Raw genomic sequence first — 21,638 nt, forward strand, 5'->3', positions numbered from 1 at the left:
CCCAAGGTTACACAGAGAAGTATCAGAAGAATAAAGAGAGCAATAATTACTACTAATTAAGCCAAGTACCACATAGTGCTAACACACCTTACCAATATCTCATTTAACACTCTGAACAATGCTGTGAAGTAGATACTGTAACTACTGAAGTTCACATTGGTTAAATGCTTTGCTTCAAACTATATAGTGAATCAGGGCACACCTAGACCTAGAACTCTGAAGTCTTTGGTTCTTGGTCCAAGATTGCTTCCATGCACTTGGCTGCACCCTACAGTCCTCAATACTTCGAAGAATTTGCTTCATCTTCATTCTTGTTAAAAATCAGAGAACCAAAGACTTTGGGTTCAGAGATATAAAAACGGACAATGCCACTAAAAAAAAAGAGGGAATTCCAAAAGAAATCAAGTCCTTTGACACTTGACAGAATTTATCTGCATATGGATATATTCAGCTACTGGCTCTCACCATCTCCAATGACTCCATCTCCCTTTGAACAGAATGATTATAACAGGTTATTACATTTCAGCTGCAAATAGAAACTAGCCATGCTCCATGTCTCGATTAATGCTACAAAGAAAACATTTCCCTGTCAGATTTGTTCTGTCACTTACAGGTGTTTACTCAGATATTAATCTCACCTTCCCGAGACTGGCCAAAAAGCAAACATCTCCCTAAACTACCTCTGCCAGAACGCCTAGGGGAAGGGAAATTGTAAAAGTGGTAGCAAGTCAAGGATGAGCGTGAAGTATGTGGCACCCGGGAAAGAGACCAGGCTTTGAGTTCCAACTCTACCACTAACACACTGGATGACTTTAGCTCTTGGGCCCTGGGTTTCCTCCTCTGTAAAATCACCTGCCCTTCCTATATCCTAAAGAGAAAGGAGGTAAGAAGAAAATATGTCACTTAGTAAACTGTAAAAGATTCTATAGTTTGTGAGAAATTATCATCACTGGGATATAAAACACCTCTCATCTTTGCTCAGGCTGTGGCTCCATATAGAATATTCATTCTGAAGACCACCAGAAAGGAAAGCAGAGTAAAAATTTAAGTTAGGTCAGTTCTATAAATAAATTACCATGAACTTGGAAAGACTCCTAAATAGCAGCTTATAGAAATAACTTCAGGAAAAAAATGCTAGTGTTTGAGGCTGATGTTTCATTCTTAAGTATTATTTATAAAAGCTTTCTGGAAGAGTCTGGCTGACACTTATTAAATCATGAAAGAATAACAATTTCCAGGAGAGCAAAGGCTCAGGAGAAACCTGTAATTTCTCCATGAATTAGGTTGCAGTAGCTGTTCCTGTTGAAGATATGACAACTTTCTCATCTGAAAATAGATTGTTTATCCATAGGTTTTAGAAGATAGACTGTGGTAAGTTAAAGATGTTCACTATTAATCCTCAAGAAACCACCACAATAGCTATAACAAAGTTAATAGCTAATAAGCCAGTAAGGGAGAAAATGGATTCATAAAAAATATTCAAAAGATAGCAAAATAAAACAGGACGAAAAGAAAGCAAACAGTAAAATGACAGATTTAAACCTAATTATACGTTTACACATTAAATGTATATGGCCTAAATACTGCAGTTAAAAAACAGAGATTGTCAAGTCTTGCTCTTAGATCCAAACTATATATCACCTACAAAAAAAGTACCTTAAATACAAAGATAAATAGGTTAAAAATAAAACACTAGAAAAAGATATTACTTTCTAATAACAATAATCAAAAGAAAGCTCATTATCAAAGTAAATTTCATAGTAGACAATATTGCCAGAGATAAAGAAGGTCATTTCATAATGACGAAGGGGTCAATTCATCAAGAAGACACAACGATCCTGTGACGCCTGGGTGGCTCAAATGGTTAAGCATCTATCTTCAGCTCAGGTCACGATCTCAGGGTCCTGCGTCTGCTTCTCCCTCTCCCTTTGCCCCTCCCCCTGCTCATTCTCTCTCAAATAAATAAAATCTTAAAAAAAAAAAAAAAGACATAACCATCCTAAATGTTTAAATACTTAATAACAGAGTCAAAACACATGACCCAAACACTAATAAAAATTTAAAAAGATATAAATACTATTTATAGTGACAGGTAGATGCCTTCTCTCAATAACTGGCAGAACAAGCAAACAGAAAATCAGTCAGGATATAAAAGAGTTGACCACTATCAACCAACTTGACCTAACCTGACACATTCTCAACAGAAGACACATTCTTTTCAAGTGCACATAGAACATTTATCAAGACAAATCATATTTTTGGGCCATAAAATAAGTTTCAGTAAGTTCAGAAGGATTCAAGTCTTATAAACTACGAAATTCTGACTATAAAGGAATTAAATTAGAAATCAATAAAAGGAAGATACCTGGAAAACCCCAAATATTTGGAAAGCAAATAATGTACTTTTAAATAACTTATGGGTCAAAGAATAAATCAGAAAGTATTCTAACAAAATGAAAAACATACCATATCAGAATTTGTGAGATGCCACCAAAGTAGTGCCTAGAGGGAAATTTATAGCACTAAGCAGCTATATTAGGAAAAAAGGTCTCAAATCAATGAGCTCAGCTTCTATCTTAAGACTAGAAAAGAATAAATTAAGCCCAAAGTAAGCAGAAGAAAGATAATAAAGATCTGGGCAAATATCAGTGAAATACAACACAGAAAAATAATAAAGAAAATCAATGAAACCAAAAGCTGGTTCTTCAAAGGTCAATACAATTGATAACCTCTAGCCAGATTTGTCAGGAAAAACAGAAGGGAGACCCAAAACACTACTATCAGTGATGAGAGAGGTAAAAACACTATAGTCTACAGATATTAAAGGATAAGCATTCCTCAGAATTTTAAACACAGAATTACCATATGATCCAGCAATTCCATTCCTAGGTATACCCCCCAAAAAACTGGAATCTGGGACTCAAACAGACAGGTATCCACTAAAGTTCATAGCAGCGATATTCACAATGGCTCAAAGGTGAAAACTAACTGTCCATCACTGTCTATGAATGGATAAACTACATGTAGGATATATACATAATGGAGTATTAGTCAGCCATACCAAGGAATGAAATTCTGATACGTGGTACAAGATAGGTGAACCCTGAAAACATGCTAAGTGAAAAAATGAGACCATAAGGACAATATTGGCGTGATTTCATTTATATCATGTACCTAAGATATGCAAATTCAGAGACAGAAAGTAAAATAGGGGTTACTGGGGGCTGGGGGAGGGAAGACTGGAGAGTTATTGCTTAACGGGCACAAGGTTTCTGTCTGGGATGACTAAAACTTCTGGAAATAGGTATTGGCAATGACTCCACAATACTGAATATACTTAATATGACCCTGCACTGTACACTTAAAAAGTTAAAATGGTAAATTTTATTATGCATATTTTACCACAGTTTTTTTTTTTAAAAGAGTAAGGGAATGTTTTGGACAACTTTATGTCAATAAATTTGACAACTTAGATGAGATGGACAAACTCCCTGAAAGGCAAACTACCAAAGCTCACTCAAAAATAGATAATCTCAATAGTCCTATATGTATTTTAAAAATTGGACTTGTGGGGGCGCCTGGGTGGCTCAGTCGTTAAGCATCTGCCTTTGGCTCAGGGCGTGATCCCAGCAGTCTGGGATCGGGCCCCACATCAGGCTCCTCTGCTGGGAGCCTGCTTCTTCCTCTCCTACTCCCCCTGCTTGTGTTTCCTCTCTTGCTGGCTGTCTCTCTCCCTGTCAAATAAATAAATAAAATCTTAAAAAAAAAAAATTGGACTTGTGATTAAAAATCTTCCCACAAAGAAATCTCCAGGCCCAGAATGATTTCACTGGCAATTACCAAACATTTAAGAAAGAAATAATACCAATACCCCACAAACTCTTCCTGAAAAATGAAGAGGGAAAAGTATATCCTAACTCTATTAGGTAAACATTACCCTGACACTAAAACCAGACAAACACTATACAAGAAAATTAGAGAACAACATCCTCATGAATGTAGACACAAAATTTATGAGCAAAGTTTCAGCAAATCAAATCCAACAATATACTAGGAGGATAATACACGATTGCCAAGTGGGGTTTATTCCAAGAATACAGGATTGGTTTAACATTTGAAAAACAATGAAATTAACCACGTTAACAAACTAAAAAAGAAAATTCTTACAACCATCTCAACAGACCTAGGAAAAACATTTGACAAAATCCAAAATCCACTCCTGCTAAAAGCTCCCAGCAAATCAGGAATATAAGAGAACTTCCTAAACTTGAAGAGTGTATCTACAAAAAACCTATAGCTAATATTACACCTAATGGTGAAAGACTGAATGCTTTCCTCCTAAGATGAGGAACAAGACAAAGATATCTGCTCTCACCATTTCTAGTCAGTACTGTACTGGAGGTCCCAGAGAGTAGTAAGAAATAAGGAATCCAAATCAGAAAAGAAGAAATAAAACTATCTTTATTCACAGACAACAGGACCATCTTTGTAGAAAATGCAACAGAAACTACAAGAAGGCCACCAGAATACATGAGTCTAACAAAGCTGCAGAATATAAATTAAGTATGCAAAAAAATCAACTATGTTATTATATATTACTAGTGAACAATCAGGTATCAAAAAAAGTTCTGAACTATCATTTACAATAGCAAAAAAAACATGAAATATTTAGGGATAAATCTCAGCCCAAATGCTGCAATATGTGATGGAAAAACCACTAACTGAGAATCAAAAGACCAGGGTCCTGGTTCTGGCTTGTTTTGCAGCCCAATGGCTTTAAATCATAAAGAGAACAAGTCCTTTCTCTTCTCTAGGCTTTTTTTTTTTTGGTAATCCGTACAATAGTAAGACTGAATCAGATCAATGACCCTTAATTTTTCTAAATTACGTATGCTTCTGAAAATTTGATAAGAGGCGCTGAACCTATCCCAGGTAAATGCTCTTGAAGAGAAAAGTTTGTGTGTACCTTGAGGAGTTCAAGGATCCTGCAGAGCTCCACTCACAGACTCTCCCCCCACACCTCTAACCCCAGTAAAGAATACCTGGAGCAGATAATTTGAGACCTTTGCCAGTCCCACTGTCTTAACATTATTAAATCTTTTAGAAAACTATCTGGAAGAGAATTCCTGTGAAGCCCTACTCTCCATCAACTCCGCACACACTGACCAGTTTGATGGAGGTGGGGTTCTCCACGACTGAGTAGGCAGGAAGGGGCAACATGATGAACTGCGTGGCCGGCGTAGCGGAGCTACTCTCACTGGAATCCTGTGGGCACAGGGAGAGAAGGGCAGTTTTACTGAGATGGAATGAAGAATACACGAGGCCACCCACAACACTGAAAGACAGATCAAGTCCAATAACCACAGTGTGCTTATCCAAAAGAAATGAATCTACAATTATCTCAAAACTTCAATTAAGAACAAAAAAAAGATTCAGAAAACTGTTAACATAGAGAACTTGCCATCCTCATTTTACGGATTGAGAAAACTGAGGTCCTAAGAGACTTCGGACTCCTAAGATCACATAATGGTTAGTGGAAGAACCCAACCGTTCTGACCCTGTCAAGTGTTTCTAACACCCTATTGATCTGCCTTAAACAGGCAGGTGGCATGCTTCATTATCATAACTAGCCCTCAGGCAACAAACAATAAAATGGATTTAGGCCTACCACAGATTCCTTTGCAAGGGGCTACCAACTCTCCTACATCCAGGGCAGCCTACATTCCTCTTGGCCTGAACAGAACTCCTACTCTGAGGCCGCCGCCCTTCCCAGGGTAACAGAGGGCATGGTAGTAGCTCCCCTCCTTCCAGGGGGACCAGGCTGTGGGATCACTGAAACTGCTCTTCCCCTCAACTGGGCATGGCTGGACTTATGCCACTGGAGAGACTTCCCTCTTAACTCTAAGTTCCATCAACCTGGCCATGAAGAGAGCTTCCTTTTTCCTACTCACTCTGCACCCAGGAAGACCATTTGAAAATTCTCCTCAACAGTTCAAGGTGCCACTGTGTTTGCTGAAACAATCTTCAGGGAACATAAAATCCTAACAGCTTGAGAGATTCTGGCTTTGATTCATGGATAGCCCATATCATTTAAATGCTGTTAAGGTACCTCATGTATTCTCATGTGAAGAAAGTCCTCGCTATGCTAGGCAAAAGGAGTTGGTAAGAGTGCCTAAGAATCTGAAGAGAACTTTAAAGTAAGCAAGCCCAAGGGAAAAAGGTTCAAGAGAACAGTAGTCCCACTAGAAGTCCACACCAGCACTCTTAATTACCACTGGATGGTGCTAGCTGCCTTTGTAGTAATTCCAGATAAAGCAAGAGACATCAGTACCAAAGTAACTTACCCTCATGACGGTTACCACTGACATGCTCTCCCCAACCTGAGGGTGGGGCATGGCCAGGCTTCCAGCAGGGAGGTCTGGTGAGCCGTTCACTAAGGTCTCTTCAATTACCAGGCTTGTCTGGTATGGCTGGTGGCTTTCCCCTACCTCCAGGGAAGCCTCGTCCAGGAGCACATCCTGGCTGAGGATCTCTGGGGTGGCAATCTCTTGTACGGCACCCGGCTGGGCAAGGGCTCCCACCTCCTCAGCTAGGGCCTCCACAGCCAGGCACTGCTCTGCCATGCCTGCATGGCTGGGCACTGCCTCCGGGGCAGTGTTGGACATAAGTGATGGTCCTTTAGGGGACATCTGGTTCTGGGCCACACGAAGCTCTAGCTGAGGGCAGTTGCGGTCCTCCTGCAGGCTGCTCTTGGGGATGATGATGTAATCTGAGCGGGGGAGGATCTTGCGGAAACCTGGGATGTCCGGAACCACAGCAGTCAGTGCAGAGAGCTTGGAGTTCTGAGGACCGGGAAGCGGGGGAGGGGGAGACAAGCAGAGTTAAATGGTGTGAGACCATATGCACATACATTTATTATTTTTTTCACTTTTTGGATTGTTTTCTGCAAAAGAGACCATAAAGACTCCCCTGGTGACCTAAGACTTCGAGAGGGTCAGCCTCTGTCAACAGCAATGTCGTCCTCCTATGAATCACGCTTTAGCTCATGTAGCTTACTTGCTCAATCACACAAGAGACAGTTAACAGGGATCAAACTCTGGAAAGGGCACTGATCGTGGCATTTGAAACTGTGAGCTGGAATCCCAGATCTTCAGTCTTGAGCAAATACTTTCCAATTTTTAGGCCTTGCTGCCCCATCTGAATTTAGCTATTTATGAGTTCCTTTATAGCTCTGATACTTCAGGATTCCAAAATAGCAGAAGATTTAAACACCAGAATGTATACTGTTCAGTAAAACCCTAAAAAGCATAAAATACAAGTCAAGAGACCAAACTCGAACTCAAGGAAGCAAGCAAGGATTCTGATAACACTGGTTTCTTCCAGACTTACAAAACAGGGGATGAACCGATCACTTCAGGAGAGAAAGTATGTGTGGATGGGGATATCTGACAAGAACCTGAATATACTGGGGGCGGCAGTGGGGGGATATAAATATTAACACTGACTGGGATCTTGAAGTTCAGAAAATACTTCCCTGACCTTAACATTAACAAAACTATTAAGTTGGGTACTATTATTGTTCCTATTGAAGCTCAGGGAGGTACACTTCCCCCAAACACAAAATTGGCAAATAGTAAAGACTCCAAGCCAGGTCTTCTAAGGAGCGAGGAAACCAGGTACTAGAAGCAAAACCATTCATGGCCAAGAAAAGGGTACTTTTGTCTTATTTTTTTCAAATTAAACTGCAAGTTACCTAATAAGAAAAATAGAAAGTTCAAAGTCAACAGTTAAGTGAGAGCTGAAATTAAATGAAAATAATTTCAGATGCATCTTTTAAAAGGAACACTAAGTCCATTACAAAAGGATCCCTGAATACATCAAAAGCAAGAAGTCGATGAGACTACTTAAGGAACAAAGGAAGCACTCAGAGATGAAAGTTGAAAGAAGCACTCAGATGAAACATAAAAGCAGACAGGCCAAATCCTTTATGGAGCCTTTACTGGAGAGATAATGGAGAAATGACATTCTCAAGTCACCCTTTGAAGCAGACAGGTTAGAACAAGATTAAATGGTAGCAAATGCACAGAATGATCTGGACTTAATCAACAAACCCACGCACCTAGACACCAGGGCGACCTGATTGACACTGGAACCATGGGTCTTGCCACTTGCCAAGAGACTGGAAGGGCTGCCGAGAAGCCAGGCTGCCACAAGGTCTCTGACAGGCTTCCAACGGATGCAGGCAGGAGGGTCTCGCCTTCACACCAGGCAATTTCGGAGAGGTCAAACACAGCACCCAAAGCCTTACTCAATCTTGGCACATTCAGATGCTCATTAAATACCACCTTTTCTCATTATGTGGTCACTGGACACTTAACCTACGAGAGTGATATTTACTGACCAAGGCAGTATGTGCCAAGGACTTAGCAAGGTGCTTTATATCATCTATTTTAAACATTGTGAGTAGGTACTATTATTCCCCACTTTACAAATGAGGAAACCAAAACTCAAAGGTTAAGTAATTCTTCCAAGGTCACAGCTAGTTCACATCAGAGCTAATCTGTTCATGTTTTTTTTTTTTTTTAATTTTTTAAATTTATTTATTTGACAGAGACAGAGACAGCCAGCGAGAGAGGGAACACAAGCAGGGGGAGTGGGAGAGGAAGAAGCAGGCTCATAGCGGAGGAGCCTGATGTGGGGCTCGATCCCATAACGCCGGGATCACGCCCTGAGCCGAAGGCAGGCGCTTAACCGCTGTGCCACCCAGGTGCCCCAATCTGTTCATGTTCTTGATAGCAGTGGTAGAGATGATGGTAAATATAAAGTCCCACATGGATAAGAAAAAATCATTGCAGATGATTTATTCTAAAAATGTTCTAAAAGTCTTAATAAGGATCTACATTAGTGTATAGCTTTAAAAACCATTATCACTTTGGGAATAGGTAAAATTTTCCCCTATCAGGGCAAAAGGCTGCTGACCTTATGATGGGGAAACCACAGGGAGTATGTACACTTCTCCTAGACTCCACTACCCCCCCCCACAGGAATTGCCTCCCAGACTGAGTTTATAAACAGATCATCTAAAGGAGGTGGTACAGGGACGCCTGGGTGGCTCAGTCAGTTAAACGTCTGCCTTCAGCTCAGGTCATGATCCCAGAGTCCTGGGATGGATCCTGGGCTCCTGTTCAGCAGGGAGCCTGCTTCTCCCTCTGCCTGCTGCTCCCCTTGCGTGTGTTCTCCCTCCTTTCCTCCCTCTCTGACAAATAAATAAATACATAACTGTTAAAAAAAATAAATAAAAATATAAAGGAGTGGGTACAGACTGATATCTCCAAGACTTTAGATAACACAAAACTCTTCCAGAAAGAGAAATATCAGCCAATAAGGGCAAATAATCTAAATGGCAGTGGCAGATGGCCTCCACTAGGGGAAAACACGACCTCTCCTGCTGTAACATAGCTGTTGCATTCCTGAAGAACCTTTGCTCTACATTATCAAAGAAGAAATCAGAGACAATGTTTCAACTGAAAAAAGGAGTTAAGGTTAACCTTGCAATAACAAGGTTATTTTTCCTGCAGGAATTTCAGCTTAACAAAAAACCAGTAGTATTAATAGTTGTCAGTGTTCTGTTTTTGTGAACTAGAAATGCAAAATGGCTGACAGACACAAACTAGAACATGTCCTTATGTATTCTTTTAATTCAAGCCTGTCTCCTCCATCATCTTCTGCTTCTGGCATAGTGCACAACCACCAGTGGTAACAGAAGAATGTGACATTATACAAGGCAGCTGTATCTACTTCCAAACTCACCAGCCCAACTGCTGATTATGTTATAACTGACAGCAATCAATGTAAGACATTCATCACCTTCAATCAGTAAGGTGAAAACTGGTGGGGTGCAGGAGAAATGCCTATATAAACTACTACATTAAGAAAGATAAAACTGACTCAACTCAAAGTTTTCCCAAGAAAAGGAAAGGAAACAGGAGAACAGGGGGTGGGGTCTTCCCAAGGCCTTCACCACCAACTCAATGGAGAAATTAGTTGGGAAAAAAAATTACTTACAGGATCCAAACCTTCTTTCTCTAGCTTGGCTTTCTCCAGGTAATAACTTCTCTCCGCCACGCTGAGGAGCCTCCAACTTTCACTAATCTTCTTATTGATCTCAGACTGAGGGAGGTGGGGGAGTTCCTGCTGCACTTTCAAGTAGATGTCATAGTAGTATAGAAGGTAAGCTGACCTAGGGGAAGCAATGACTTCTTAAAGTTTTTCCCTCATTCAACTAATAAACAGTACAGTGTCAGGGTTTGAGAGTGAAAAGTAAAAAAACCTAGCTTTTCATTTCAAAGCATTTATCTAAACAGGGCCTGAAGCAAACAATTATTTAAATAATAACCCCATGGCGCCTGGGTGGCTCAGTCCGTTAAGCATCTGCCTCCAGCTCAGGTCATGATCTCAGGGTCCCAGGATCAAGTCTCAGATCGGGCTCCCTGCTCAGCAGGCGGGTCTGCTACTCCCTCTACCCCTCCCCCCACTCGTGATCTCTCTCTCACACTCACTCTCTCAAATAAAATCTTAAAAAATAAATAAATACACAAATAACAGCCCCAGACAGTGTATAGGAGGATTCTCCCTCCAGAAACCTGGAAGCAAAAGCTTGTCTGACTTACTTTTACATGGACCACTTTTTCTGTAGGAATGACTGGCTTTAAAGGCATGAGCAAAGTATGAGCAAAGATGTATAGGTGCCCGGTCATCCCACTCTCAGGGAAAGGTTACCTAGGGGGCTAATCACAGTCTGGTTATCACCCACACGCTTTACTCCTCCACACAGCCTCTGGCCATCTCACTGGCCAACAGAACCTCCCCAGAGCTGAGAAAGGGAAGTAAATTAACTACCAAAAGTGGTAATCTCAGCAAGAAGTTCTGGTGTATTCAGTTAAGAGGGAGATTAGAGCTATAACATGGATAACCTTTATAGATATTATTGATACTATTTATAATTCTAATTTTCATTAATTCCCTGTATTAAATGCTTAAATATCGATAATGTTAATAATAAATAACGTACTTCATTTGCACATAGCTTCCACCATTTGTATGGTACAATTTCCTGTGAGAGCCTGAAAACATGATCTAGATCTGGCCAGGAATGGCAACTGCTAGTATCAATCCACCACTTCCTATTCCCCATCTCCCTCTCCCCACAACACCACTGCCCATCCAGAGACTTCAACAACAGACACGGCACTCTCAATGAATCTGGACGCAGCCTGAAGTCTTCCTCAACACAGCTCTCCAAGCAGCCTGTGTTTATAAATGCCAGCTACCAAAAGGTGTTGGCTAACCTGGGTTTCTTGGCCTTTTCTCCATGTATTTTATACTTTTTCTTCTTCTTGGGTGGCCCAGGGGAGGTATAACAGTAGGCTTCCTCAATTTCCTCCATGACGACAGTTACCTCAGTACCATCATATGATGCATCCATGGCTAGAGGAAAGTCAAACACAAACAGGTTTCAAGAATCCATCCTAAAGAGGACAGCAGCCACTTGATCCAATGATCCTCTATCTCTGCCAGGGCCTCTAGGTTCAGTCATTTCCCAAACTCAGCAGATCCTAAGAAGCACTGGGGGTACTTAATAAACATACAGATCCCAGGGTTCCACCTCAGCCCTTCTGAATCAGAATTTCCAGAGGGTATGGCAATCTGTATGCTTAACAAGTGCCCCAGGTGATTCCTCTGACCGGGCAAATTTAGGATCACTCACTTTGACGGCTCATTTGCTTATATTCACTCCTGGGATATAGTAATTCTTCAACTCAAAGATTAGCCCCACATTACAACAATTCCATATGATAAAAGGTGAAACAAATACTTAGCCAGTAGTCGGAAATTCTGGACCTTCTCTCATATTTCATTACCTTAAGCAAACTGCTTCACTGATTCATTCAGTTAATCATTCAGACATGCAATAAATGCCTGTATGTAACAGATTTCTTTACACCCTGCCACCTTCTGTGACTTTGAGCAGGTCCTTTAGCTATTTCAGGCTCAAATTTTTTCACATATAAAAAGATAGACGTCTTACCCACCTTACTACAAATTTATAGTGATAAGGCTCAAAAGATATCATAGATATGACTCTAATTCAAAATAGTCAAGAGCTACACAAAAGAAAGTGTTCATTAGTAAAGATTAAAGATCTATGGCTGAAGTGCTTAATGATCTGCCTAAGGCCACCACACCCCAACAGGGACTTGAAAGATTTTTTCATTCAAAAAGCTGACTCCTGAGCCTTCTTTCATTATACTACACTGCTCCCCATTTCCAATGGCAACCCTCTAAACCATTTCTGCAATGACGGAAATGTTCTATATCTGCACTCTCCAATATGGCTATTAAGCACCCGAAATATGGCTAGTGTGATTGAGGAACCAAATTTTGTTTTGTTTAATTGTAATTAATTTGAATTAGTGTGGCTAGTGGCTATGGTATTGGACAGCTTAGGTCTAAACAGTAATCTGACAGACCAGCATTAGCTCCCTGGCCTACGAAACAGAAAATCTATTAACAGTTTTTCCTAGGGAAAGGAAGGCATAAAAAAACCTGAATGACTAGTTCAATAAGAGTTCATCTATTTGTGGCCACGTTCTTAGTTGGAGTTTTACCCAAAAGACTCAATACTTGGAGGAAGAAAGGTTTCTAGAAACCACTTCAATTTTATGAGACAGAAATGATACTCTGTAGTTGCTCTTGAAAATCTGTCAGAAAAGAACTTAGGATTCTGGGAAGATGGAGTTGTAGCAGTAAACACAGAACAGGTCTGTGTATTACAAACCCACTCACATCTCATTTAAACCTCACTCTACAAATGATGAGGTATCTGGTAAGGTTTAATGAGAAAAAGAGCACTGCTTGTTAAGTCAGGAGACCTGGCTCCAAGGCTCAACTCAAACCATGTGATCTCTGACAAGTCTATACTACACCCTGAATTTCAAATTGTTCATCACATGAGATGAAAAGGCTGAGATCAGTAGCTCCTAAATCTGGGGGAGGGAAGAATACCTTTGAGAACGTTGTGAAAGTTAAAAACCCTCCTCTAGAAAATGCAGACAAGCGATATGTCACCTATAATTTTAAAGATATACCCCAGTTAAAAACACATTATTCCTAAGGTTCTTTCTTGTTCTGTGTCATCTCTAATTTCCCTTCCCATTAAAACAAATAAACCCTGCATTCTGTCACAGTGCAACCCAAGAAGAGAACATAACTCCCAACTTGGTTGGTTAATAAGCCAGTGCCTTCAAAGGATAAGAGTAGCTAGAGTTCAAATCAAGACTATGTGGGTACTATGCTTTTTTTGCCCTTAATAATTGACTTCTCAGCCCTTAGAGTCTTGCAGAGAAGCAGTAACTGCAGGAGAGGATCTGTAAAGAATGACATACAGGGTTTTAGCACCTAGAGCAAAACAATTTAGGAAGCAGAGCCATTACAATCACCTTGGGGTGGGGGCAGGAAGAGACTACCCTGGGTTTTCACTTGTTTGACTACCTCATTTTAAGCCTGGGTCCAAGATTATTTTCAGACTCTAGACCTCGGTACAGCAATGCCAAAAAAGGCAGAATAATATAAAGGTTAAAACCAAGGGCTGTGGAAGGCAAAAGATGAGGGCTAAGTTACACATTTTTATAGCACCCGTAGAGCTCTATGACCTTGAGCAACCTACTACTCTAAGCCTCAGTTTTCTCATCTGTAAAACAGGATTAAGGGCAGTACTTCAAATCTGAGACAATTCCAATGTTCCATCAGATGCTCCTCAAAACCTCGTGAGATGGCCTTTGACGGTTCGGCCAGGCGCCACGGCTTACCTTTGGGCTAGTTCCTTTCCCTCTCTCGGTCTCTGATGTCCCAAACGTACCAAATGCGGGAGTAGAAGACTAAAGTCGTCTTACTGCTCCTACTTTGTGGAAGGGACACCAGGGCTCAGAGAGCCGCAGCACCGGCCTCGAGGTCGCCCAGCATGTCCGCGACACGGTGCAGCGAGGCGCTCGAGGGCGGGACTTACCCGGAGGAGCGTGCAAGCCGCGCGGCTCACATTCCCTGAGGCGCCCGGCCCGGGGGCTCGACGAGGGGGCTGGCCGGCGCACTCGCGCTCCCCGCTGTCGGCGAGAGGCGGCTCCAGTCGTGACAGCGGCAACAAGGAAGTGGAGGCGAGGGCTCGCGCGCGCATCCCGGGGGCTGGAGGAGCCCCGGCCCCGCGGCCCCGCCCGGCGACACACGGCGCGGAGTCGCGACAGCTCCTCCCGCTCCCCCTTCTCGGAGTCGCGATATAGGGTCGTGGAGGGCGGGTATGGGGGAACAGGTTCGCTCCGCAGGCTCTTCACCGACGCCTGCTGAGGGCCCCGGGGGTCAAGCCCCGGGGAGCCCGAAAAAGACAGCAGAGACACGGGCGTCGCCGCAGCACCGCTTCGGCGGCGGCGGCAGCAGCAGCAGCAGCACACCTCTGATCGCCAGGGAGACCCTTCCCGGCGGCCCTCGCGGCACACCGGAAGCGGCCGGTTGCGCGTGACTGCGTGCGTCTCTTTACGCATGCGCAGCAGTCCAGCCCTTGTCGAGGGGTGGGCCCATAGGAACTGCTTAGAGGCTTAGAGGGGGCGGATAAGGCGGACGGACTGTTTCCGGCTAGAGGTTCCGGGAGGAGGAGAAAGCTGCGGCCGCCCGCGGTGGGACGCCCGGGCGGCTTAGCCCCGGGGCATTGCCGTGGGGCGCTCAGGTAACTGGGGCGGGGCTGTGCCGAGCGTGAGAGGTCGAGGCCCCGCCTCACCTCTCAAAGCCGCGTCGGGCCCTGGGGAGCCCCAGCACAACCCTCTCAGCACCAGTGTTCAAGGCCTGACTCCAGCCCTGCCCAGTCTGTCCCTGCTCGTTCAGCATAGGGTTCTTACTTCTTAGTGCCGCATCAAGCCGTCCTCCTCACCCAATCCGTCCTTCCCACCGTCCCACACACGGGTATGGTAGTGAGTTCCTGGAGTGATTCAAACTGAGCTGAGTGACCAAGTGGAGAGGCTCTGGAATCGGACAAGAATAGTACGCTTCTTCCCCGCCAGTGTCACATTGTTCCACAGCTGTACAAGTCCTTGCACGACCCTCACTATCTTGCAAATGTATTTCCAGCCTGCATACTTTTCTCCATGTACCACCGTCACCAACTTCCTAGGCACCATTATCTCTTCCTGGACTGATGCAGTTTCCTTCCCACTGCCCCTCTTGTCGCTCTACAGTCCGTTCTCCACACAACGGGCAGATGGATCTTTCTGCGCCGTAACTGATTTCGGTCACTCTCTGCTTAAAACCTTCTAGTGTCTTTTCATTCACTTAGAATACAATTCAAACTTAGCTTGTCCTACAAGACTTTGGCTTCACTCTTACTTCATTCTCCTTCCATGTCGCCTCTCAATACTGGTAGTTCCCATAACAAAGTATATAGTACTCTATAGTGTTCAGAACACTGGCTTTGTGCTGAGTCTCTCTGCATTTGAATCCAGGTCCTGCCATGTGTAAGCTGTATTAAGCATGTAAAGCAACAAATTAAGTTTATGAAGTAGATCTTCAGTGATTGATTTCCATCTCCTCAACTGGTTCCCATCTCACTAAATGGCACAACCGTCCATTGGATTGCTCAGTGCTCCAGCCAGAAATCTGGGAGTTATCCTTAATTCCTCTTGCACCTGACCTCCAGTCCATTAGCAAGATCTGCAAAAACATAGCCCCAAACGGACTACTTCTTACCATATCCACTATTACTCTAATCCAAGCCACCATTATCGCACACCTGGACTCCTGCCGCAGCCTCCTAACTAGTCTCCTGCTATTTCTTTGGCACCCTTCAATTCCATTCTTTACATAGCAGTCATCTTTCTCCTTGATTAAAATCCTTCAGTAGCTTCCCTTTGCATTCAAATTAACATATTCCAACTGTCTATGGCCTACTAGGCTAGCTTTTATCTTCAGATTTAGGGTGACCTCTTAGGAAAATGGATTTTACCCATTAGGCTCTCCACTTTGCAACCAAAAGACTCTTTCTGAAGTGCAAATCTGATCACGTCATTCAAATAAACAGACCTCTATGGCCTCTTATTGTCCGAGGATCAAGCTAAAATTTCTATGATTTGGCTCTTGTTTTCTTCTCCAAAGACTTTTTTTTCCTGACCATGCCATCTTGTTTTCTGTAGTACTTTATTGCCTTTGTACATATTTCCTTCTATCTCATGAACTTCTAGTTGTTTATACTTTAAGGCCCAACATCAATATTGTTTCCTCTTTGAAGTGCACTGCCCACCCATGTCCCACCCGGTTGATCATCCCCACTTCTATATTCTAGTTCACAGTACTCTGTAACCTCTTTATAGTTTTCATGCACTCTAGTGTTTGTCTTCCCTGCTTACCTGATAGGCTTCTGAATGGTGGGCACTAGGCTCCATCTATCTCTGGATGGCTGGCATTGAGCACGGTGCTTAGCACGTAGAGAATGCCAAGAATGGATAGATAAGTGTGTGGAGGTGGTGGTAGGAGTCAGTCCTTGCAAAGGGGCAGTCACAGCTTAAGGTCACAGCAGCTGCTCTTGTCCTGTGAGGACTCTCATGAGGCTGGTACCAAAACTGCTACTGCCTGATCATGTTTATTTCCTTCATAGCCATATCCATAATTATCTTATTTATCGGTTCTCTTTTTGTTTGTCTTCCTTCACCATATTGTGTATTTCATAAGGGCAGGGACCTTGACTGTGTTGTTCATCACTATATCCTTACCACTTGACACCTATAAACACTAAATGAATGTGTGGCTACCAGAAACATATTTCCACAGTGAAAATCCTTCCAAGCCAAATAGTGATAGACCTTTGAAGATCTCATTTTGGTAGACTGTCCAGAAGGACTATGGAGTTGCAGAAATGGCACTAATTCTGAGTCAAGAAATCTGAGCTATATGAACTTGGGTAGGCCCCTTCTCTGAGCCGCAGTTTCTGTTATAACATGAGCCGGGTAATAATCCCTTGAATTTATACAGTGCACTACTATTTGCAAACCCCTTTTACAATTTGTTTTTCAATCTATTCCCGTGGTAGACAGAACAGACATTATTTTTACATAAGCTCGGAAAGTTTAAGTGAACTGGATTCTCTGTAAGTTCTCTTCTTTTTCAAACACTCAATGAGTCTGTATAAGTAATCCCTACAAAAAGTCAGCAGCATGAATCCTATTTTTTCTTGGCTTTGGCCTTATAGCATCATCTCCTACTAGGATTTTGAAAAACCGGACCCATCTTTTAGGAGGAATCCATTATCTTTGGTTCCTGACAGGTCCTCCACATTTTGTCTCCTCAGTTTTCTGCACTGTGGCAAAACAAGCCGAGAGGAGGAATACACGCAGCCCTGGTCATTGTGGCCTCGCCCTCAATTCTGTGAATATGGCCAACAAGGGGAACAAGAAGCGTCGGCAGTTCTCCCTGGAGGAGAAAATGAAGGTTGTGGAAGCCGTAGACTCAGGAAAGAGGAAAGGTGATGTGGCAAAAGAATTCGGTATCACTCCTTCTACCTTGTCTACGTTCTTAAAGGATCGTGCCAAATTTGAAGAGAAGGTACGGGAGGCATCTGTAGGACCCCAGCGGAAAAGGATGAGGAACGCTCTCTATGACGACATTGATAAGGCTGTTTTTGCTTGGTTTCAAGAAATCCATGCCAAAAACATTCTTGTGACTGGCTCTGTCATTCGGAAAAAAGCACTGAACTTGGCCAACATGCTTGGCTATGACAATTTTCAAGCAAGTGTGGGCTGGCTGAACAGATTTAGGGATCGCCATGGAATTGCTTTGAAAGCAGTCTGTAGAGAGGATAGTGACAGATTAATGAATGGTCTAGGAATAGATAAGGTTAACGAGTGGCATGCAGGGGAAATTATAAAACTGATTGCTGACTACAGCCCAGATGATATCTTTAATGCTGACGAGACAGGAGTGTTTTTCCAGTTGCTTCCCCAGCACACACTTGCTGCTAAAGGGGACCATTGTAGAGGGGGCAAGAAAGCAAAGCAGCGGTTGACAGCACTCTTTTGTTGCAATGCTTCAGGGACTGAAAAAATGAGACCATTGATTGTTGGTAGGTCAGCCAACCCACACTGTCTCAAGAACGTCCATTCCCTCCCTTGTGATTACCGAGCCAACCAGTGGGCATGGATGACGCAGGATCTGTTTAACGAGTGGCTGATGCAAGTGGATGCCAGGATGAAGCGGGCGGAACGGCGCATCCTCCTGCTGATCGACAACTGCTCCGCTCACAACATGCTGCCACGCTTGGAAAGGATCCAAGTGGGGTACCTGCCCTCTAACTGTACTGCCGTCCTGCAGCCACTGAATCTCGGCATAATTCACACCATGAAAGTGCTGTACCGAAGCCACCTCCTGAAACAGATCCTCCTCAAGCTCCACAGCAGTGAGGACCAAGAAGTGGACATCAGGCAGGCCATCGACATGATTGCTGCAGCGTGGTGGTCAGTCAAGCAGTCCACAGTGGTGAGATGCTGGCAGAAGGCAGGCATCATCCCTGTGGAACTGGCAGATTCTGACGCAGAAGCAGCATCCAGTGAACCAGAGGTAGCCGTTGAAAAGTTGTGGCGCTCCGTGGCTCTTGCCACCTGTGTCCCCAGTGAAATAAATTTCCAGGACTTTGTCACTGCAGATGATGATCTCATCATCTCTCAGGAGCTGATAGACACAGAGATCATCCCGGGAATGGAGGCTGGTGAAAATACAGATGAAGCTGGAAGCGAAGAGGAGGGGGAGGCGTCTTTACCACAGCAGCCAAAAATCACCATCACAGAGGCCATCTCGAGTGTACAGAAACTTAGACAGTTCCTTTCCACTTGTGTAGGTGTTCCTGACGCCGTTTTTGGACAGCTAAATGGCATAGATGAATATTTAATGAGAAAAGTGACACAAACTCTTGTTGACTCCAAAATTACAGATTTCCTCCAAACAAAATAATGTAGGCATTAACTGCCTCTTTTAATTTAGAAAATATAGTTTACAAGAATAAAGGTTTTTTTTTAGATAGGATATTGAACTTAAATTTTAAGCAATATTATAATGACAACATTCCAGTCCTCTGAAATAATCAGGGAACTTCCTTAAATGGAATTTGGAAATGAAATTTGACTAATATGTGTGTTAGCTTTTGATTAATCAAATGGTTTCCAAAGTTGTCTACACCTTAGGATCTCTTGAGGATCTTTAAAAAATTTCTAAAGTCCAGGCCTTATGCCAGACGAATTAAATCACAGTCTATGGTGACGGGTCACAGGCATTAGTAGTTTGTGAAACGGCCCAGGTGATTCCAATGTGCAGAAAAGTTTGGGAATTACTGGACTGACCACAGGAAAATCAAGCACACTGTGGGTCTGGAGCCAACTTCTTCCCATAAGGCTAGCTCAGTGGCTTCCAAATGTTAGCTCACTTCAGAATCACTTGGAAGGCTTGCTAAAACCCAGATTGCTGGGCCCCATCTCCAGTTTTCTGATTCAGTGGGTCTTAGGTGGGGCCCCCAAATTTGCATTTCTAACAAGTTCCCAGGTCATGCGGATGCTAACGTGGTTCAGGATCCTTACTTTGAGAACCAGTGGTCTAGCTGGATTCTAGTACTTCTCTCTTCGGCCAGCCATCTGAATACTCCCACTCACTAGCGGAAAAGAAAAGGAAAAAAAAAAAAAAAGCATTAGCAGTTCTTATTCCTTTCTACTGCTTTGGTAACTCTAGAATCTTCTTAGCTTTTCTCTTCAATGCTGTACCAGCTAGCCAAGTAGTGAGTAGAGGAACATCTACCTGTGCCCAAAGAATTAACAGGAACCACCTAGGGTATGAACACATCTTGTAATGCTTATTAGAGGGAGCTGGGGCACAGAGGACTGGGAGGAGCATTAAAGAGGAGATATGATACAATGCGGGAGGCCTTGGGTATCAGAGAACCCTGGGAGAGATCTTACAGCCCAGTGTACCGCTCACTTTCCAGACAAGGTGAGAGGGAAGTTTGTGGGAGAGACATGTGTGACAGGACTTGGATCGTTCCCTATTTGGATTATTCCACCTGTGGATAATCCGGCCTGGCCTTTGTGATTAAGATGAAGGCACACTATGTTTGCCTTTGCTAAAATTACTTCGCCTTTATTCCTTTATGTTTGTTCTGCAGAGACGTCTGCTAGAGCAGAGTTGATTTTAAGTTATTTAGAACTAAATACATTTATAACATGGGGCGCCTGGGTGGCACAGCGGTTAAGCGTCTGCCTTCGGCTCAGGGCGTGATCCCGGCGTTATGGGATCGAGCCCCACATCAGGCTCTTCAGCTATGAGCCTGCTTCTTCCTCTCCCGCTCCCCCTGCTTGTGTTCCCTCTCTCGCTGGCTGTCTCTATCTCTGTCAAATAAATAAATAAAATCTTAAAAAATAAATAAATAAATAAATAAATAAATAAATAAATAAATAAATAAATAAATAAATACATTTATAACCAAATTTATGTTAAAGTTTTCCTCCTATAAAGAAGGCATTTTTAATATCCTTGATAACCCTAGTATCTGTTCGTAATATGAGAGATAAGCGTCCATTCCATTTTCAGAAAGTACATACTTGTCAGTGTTGTAGTGTAGTTCCCCCCCCATACAGGTTAATTTTGTGGCTATTTCAGAAACCCATAGCAATTCAGTTATTTTTCTTTCTGTCATCATTTAACTGAAACACATATAAAACAGATTAATCATAGAAAGTACTGCCTCCGTGTTGAACAAAACAATCACAAAAAACAGCAGATGTGTAAATGGATTTTTGAAATCTTATTTTGTATATTTTTCTTTTTAACAAACTAGTATAATTTGAATAAAAGTACAATGCATATTTTAAATCCTTAACACGTAGGAGAGGAAAACCGTCTTCTGGCTAAGTCCTGTGGTTCTGCTTATTGTCAGCACATTTACTGCTGTCGTTTTGTGTCAGGATTACTGACACGATTTTGAATTCCTTTGCTCACCTTTCTTGCCCTGAAGTCCATTTGGCACATAATGTTAGATCTATTGACATCATGCCATTTCCCCTGCCCAGGTGTCTGTGGCGGCTCCCAAATGCCTAAAAAAATAAATAAAAGACTGAATTATTCCATTGAGTTTTAGCACCCTCTAGAGTTGGTTACAACCTGCATTTCCAACTTGCTTGCTCAGAACAATTCAGTGTGTGTGTGCTGCCCCTGGATAGGCTGTTTTCTTTCACTCTGTACCCATGTGTGCTAGCGTGCCTTTATCTGAATGCCTCACCCCGCTCTCTATCAAGGTAGGCCCTGCACATAAGGCCCCTCAGGAACTAACTGGAGTCCTCTTTTTCCCAGACTTTTTCAAAGACTTCAGCACCTGCTTCACTCTTTTCTCAACTCCTTGGCACTTTTTGTCTCTACCACTCACTTAAGCACTTACAGTTTTATCATTGTTCTGTGGCTCTTTGACTAGACTGTAAGCTCCATGGGAGCAGGGCCCTTTGTAACCTTAATGGTGCCTAGCACTGTGCTGGGCACATTATAGGCACTTCAATAAACATTTGTGTATAAGTTGA

At 42.8% G+C, this 21,638-nt stretch overlaps 2 protein-coding genes across 5 annotated transcripts in view; one reads left to right on the forward strand and one right to left on the reverse strand.

Moving 5' to 3' along the window:
- HMGXB3 (HMG-box containing 3) overlaps window positions 1-14,551 on the reverse strand; it is a 43,918-nt gene extending 29,367 nt beyond the window's left edge. For 3 of the 4 annotated variants that reach the window (XM_045815241.2, XM_045815240.2, XM_045815239.2), the window contains exons 1-5: window positions 14,066-14,199; window positions 11,349-11,487; window positions 10,066-10,240; window positions 6,345-6,842; window positions 5,167-5,265 (exon numbers count right to left, since the gene is read on the reverse strand). In XM_045815241.2, the coding sequence (XP_045671197.1) occupies window positions 5,167-5,265; window positions 6,345-6,842; window positions 10,066-10,240; window positions 11,349-11,485 (909 nt within the window). In that variant the 5' untranslated portion in view covers window positions 11,486-11,487; window positions 14,066-14,199. Of the gene's footprint in view, window positions 1-5,166; window positions 5,266-6,344; window positions 6,843-10,065; window positions 10,241-11,348; window positions 11,488-14,065 lie in introns of all 4 variants that reach the window. The other variant, XM_045815238.2, reaches the window with a different exon arrangement.
- A 107-nt stretch (window positions 14,552-14,658) lies between these two features.
- On the forward strand, window positions 14,659-21,638 carry TIGD6 (tigger transposable element derived 6). The gene is made up of 2 exons (XM_045815243.2): window positions 14,659-14,773; window positions 17,381-21,638. The coding sequence occupies exon 2, from the start codon at window positions 17,464-17,466 to the stop codon at window positions 19,033-19,035; it is 1,572 nt and encodes a 523-aa protein (XP_045671199.2). The 5' UTR covers window positions 14,659-14,773; window positions 17,381-17,463; the 3' UTR covers window positions 19,036-21,638.

The sequence above is a fragment of the Ursus americanus genome, chromosome 15 (assembly GCF_024610735.1).
Source record: "Ursus americanus isolate L20-20 chromosome 15, mUrsAme1.1.p, whole genome shotgun sequence".
NCBI classification, from domain to species: domain Eukaryota; kingdom Metazoa; phylum Chordata; class Mammalia; order Carnivora; family Ursidae; genus Ursus; species Ursus americanus.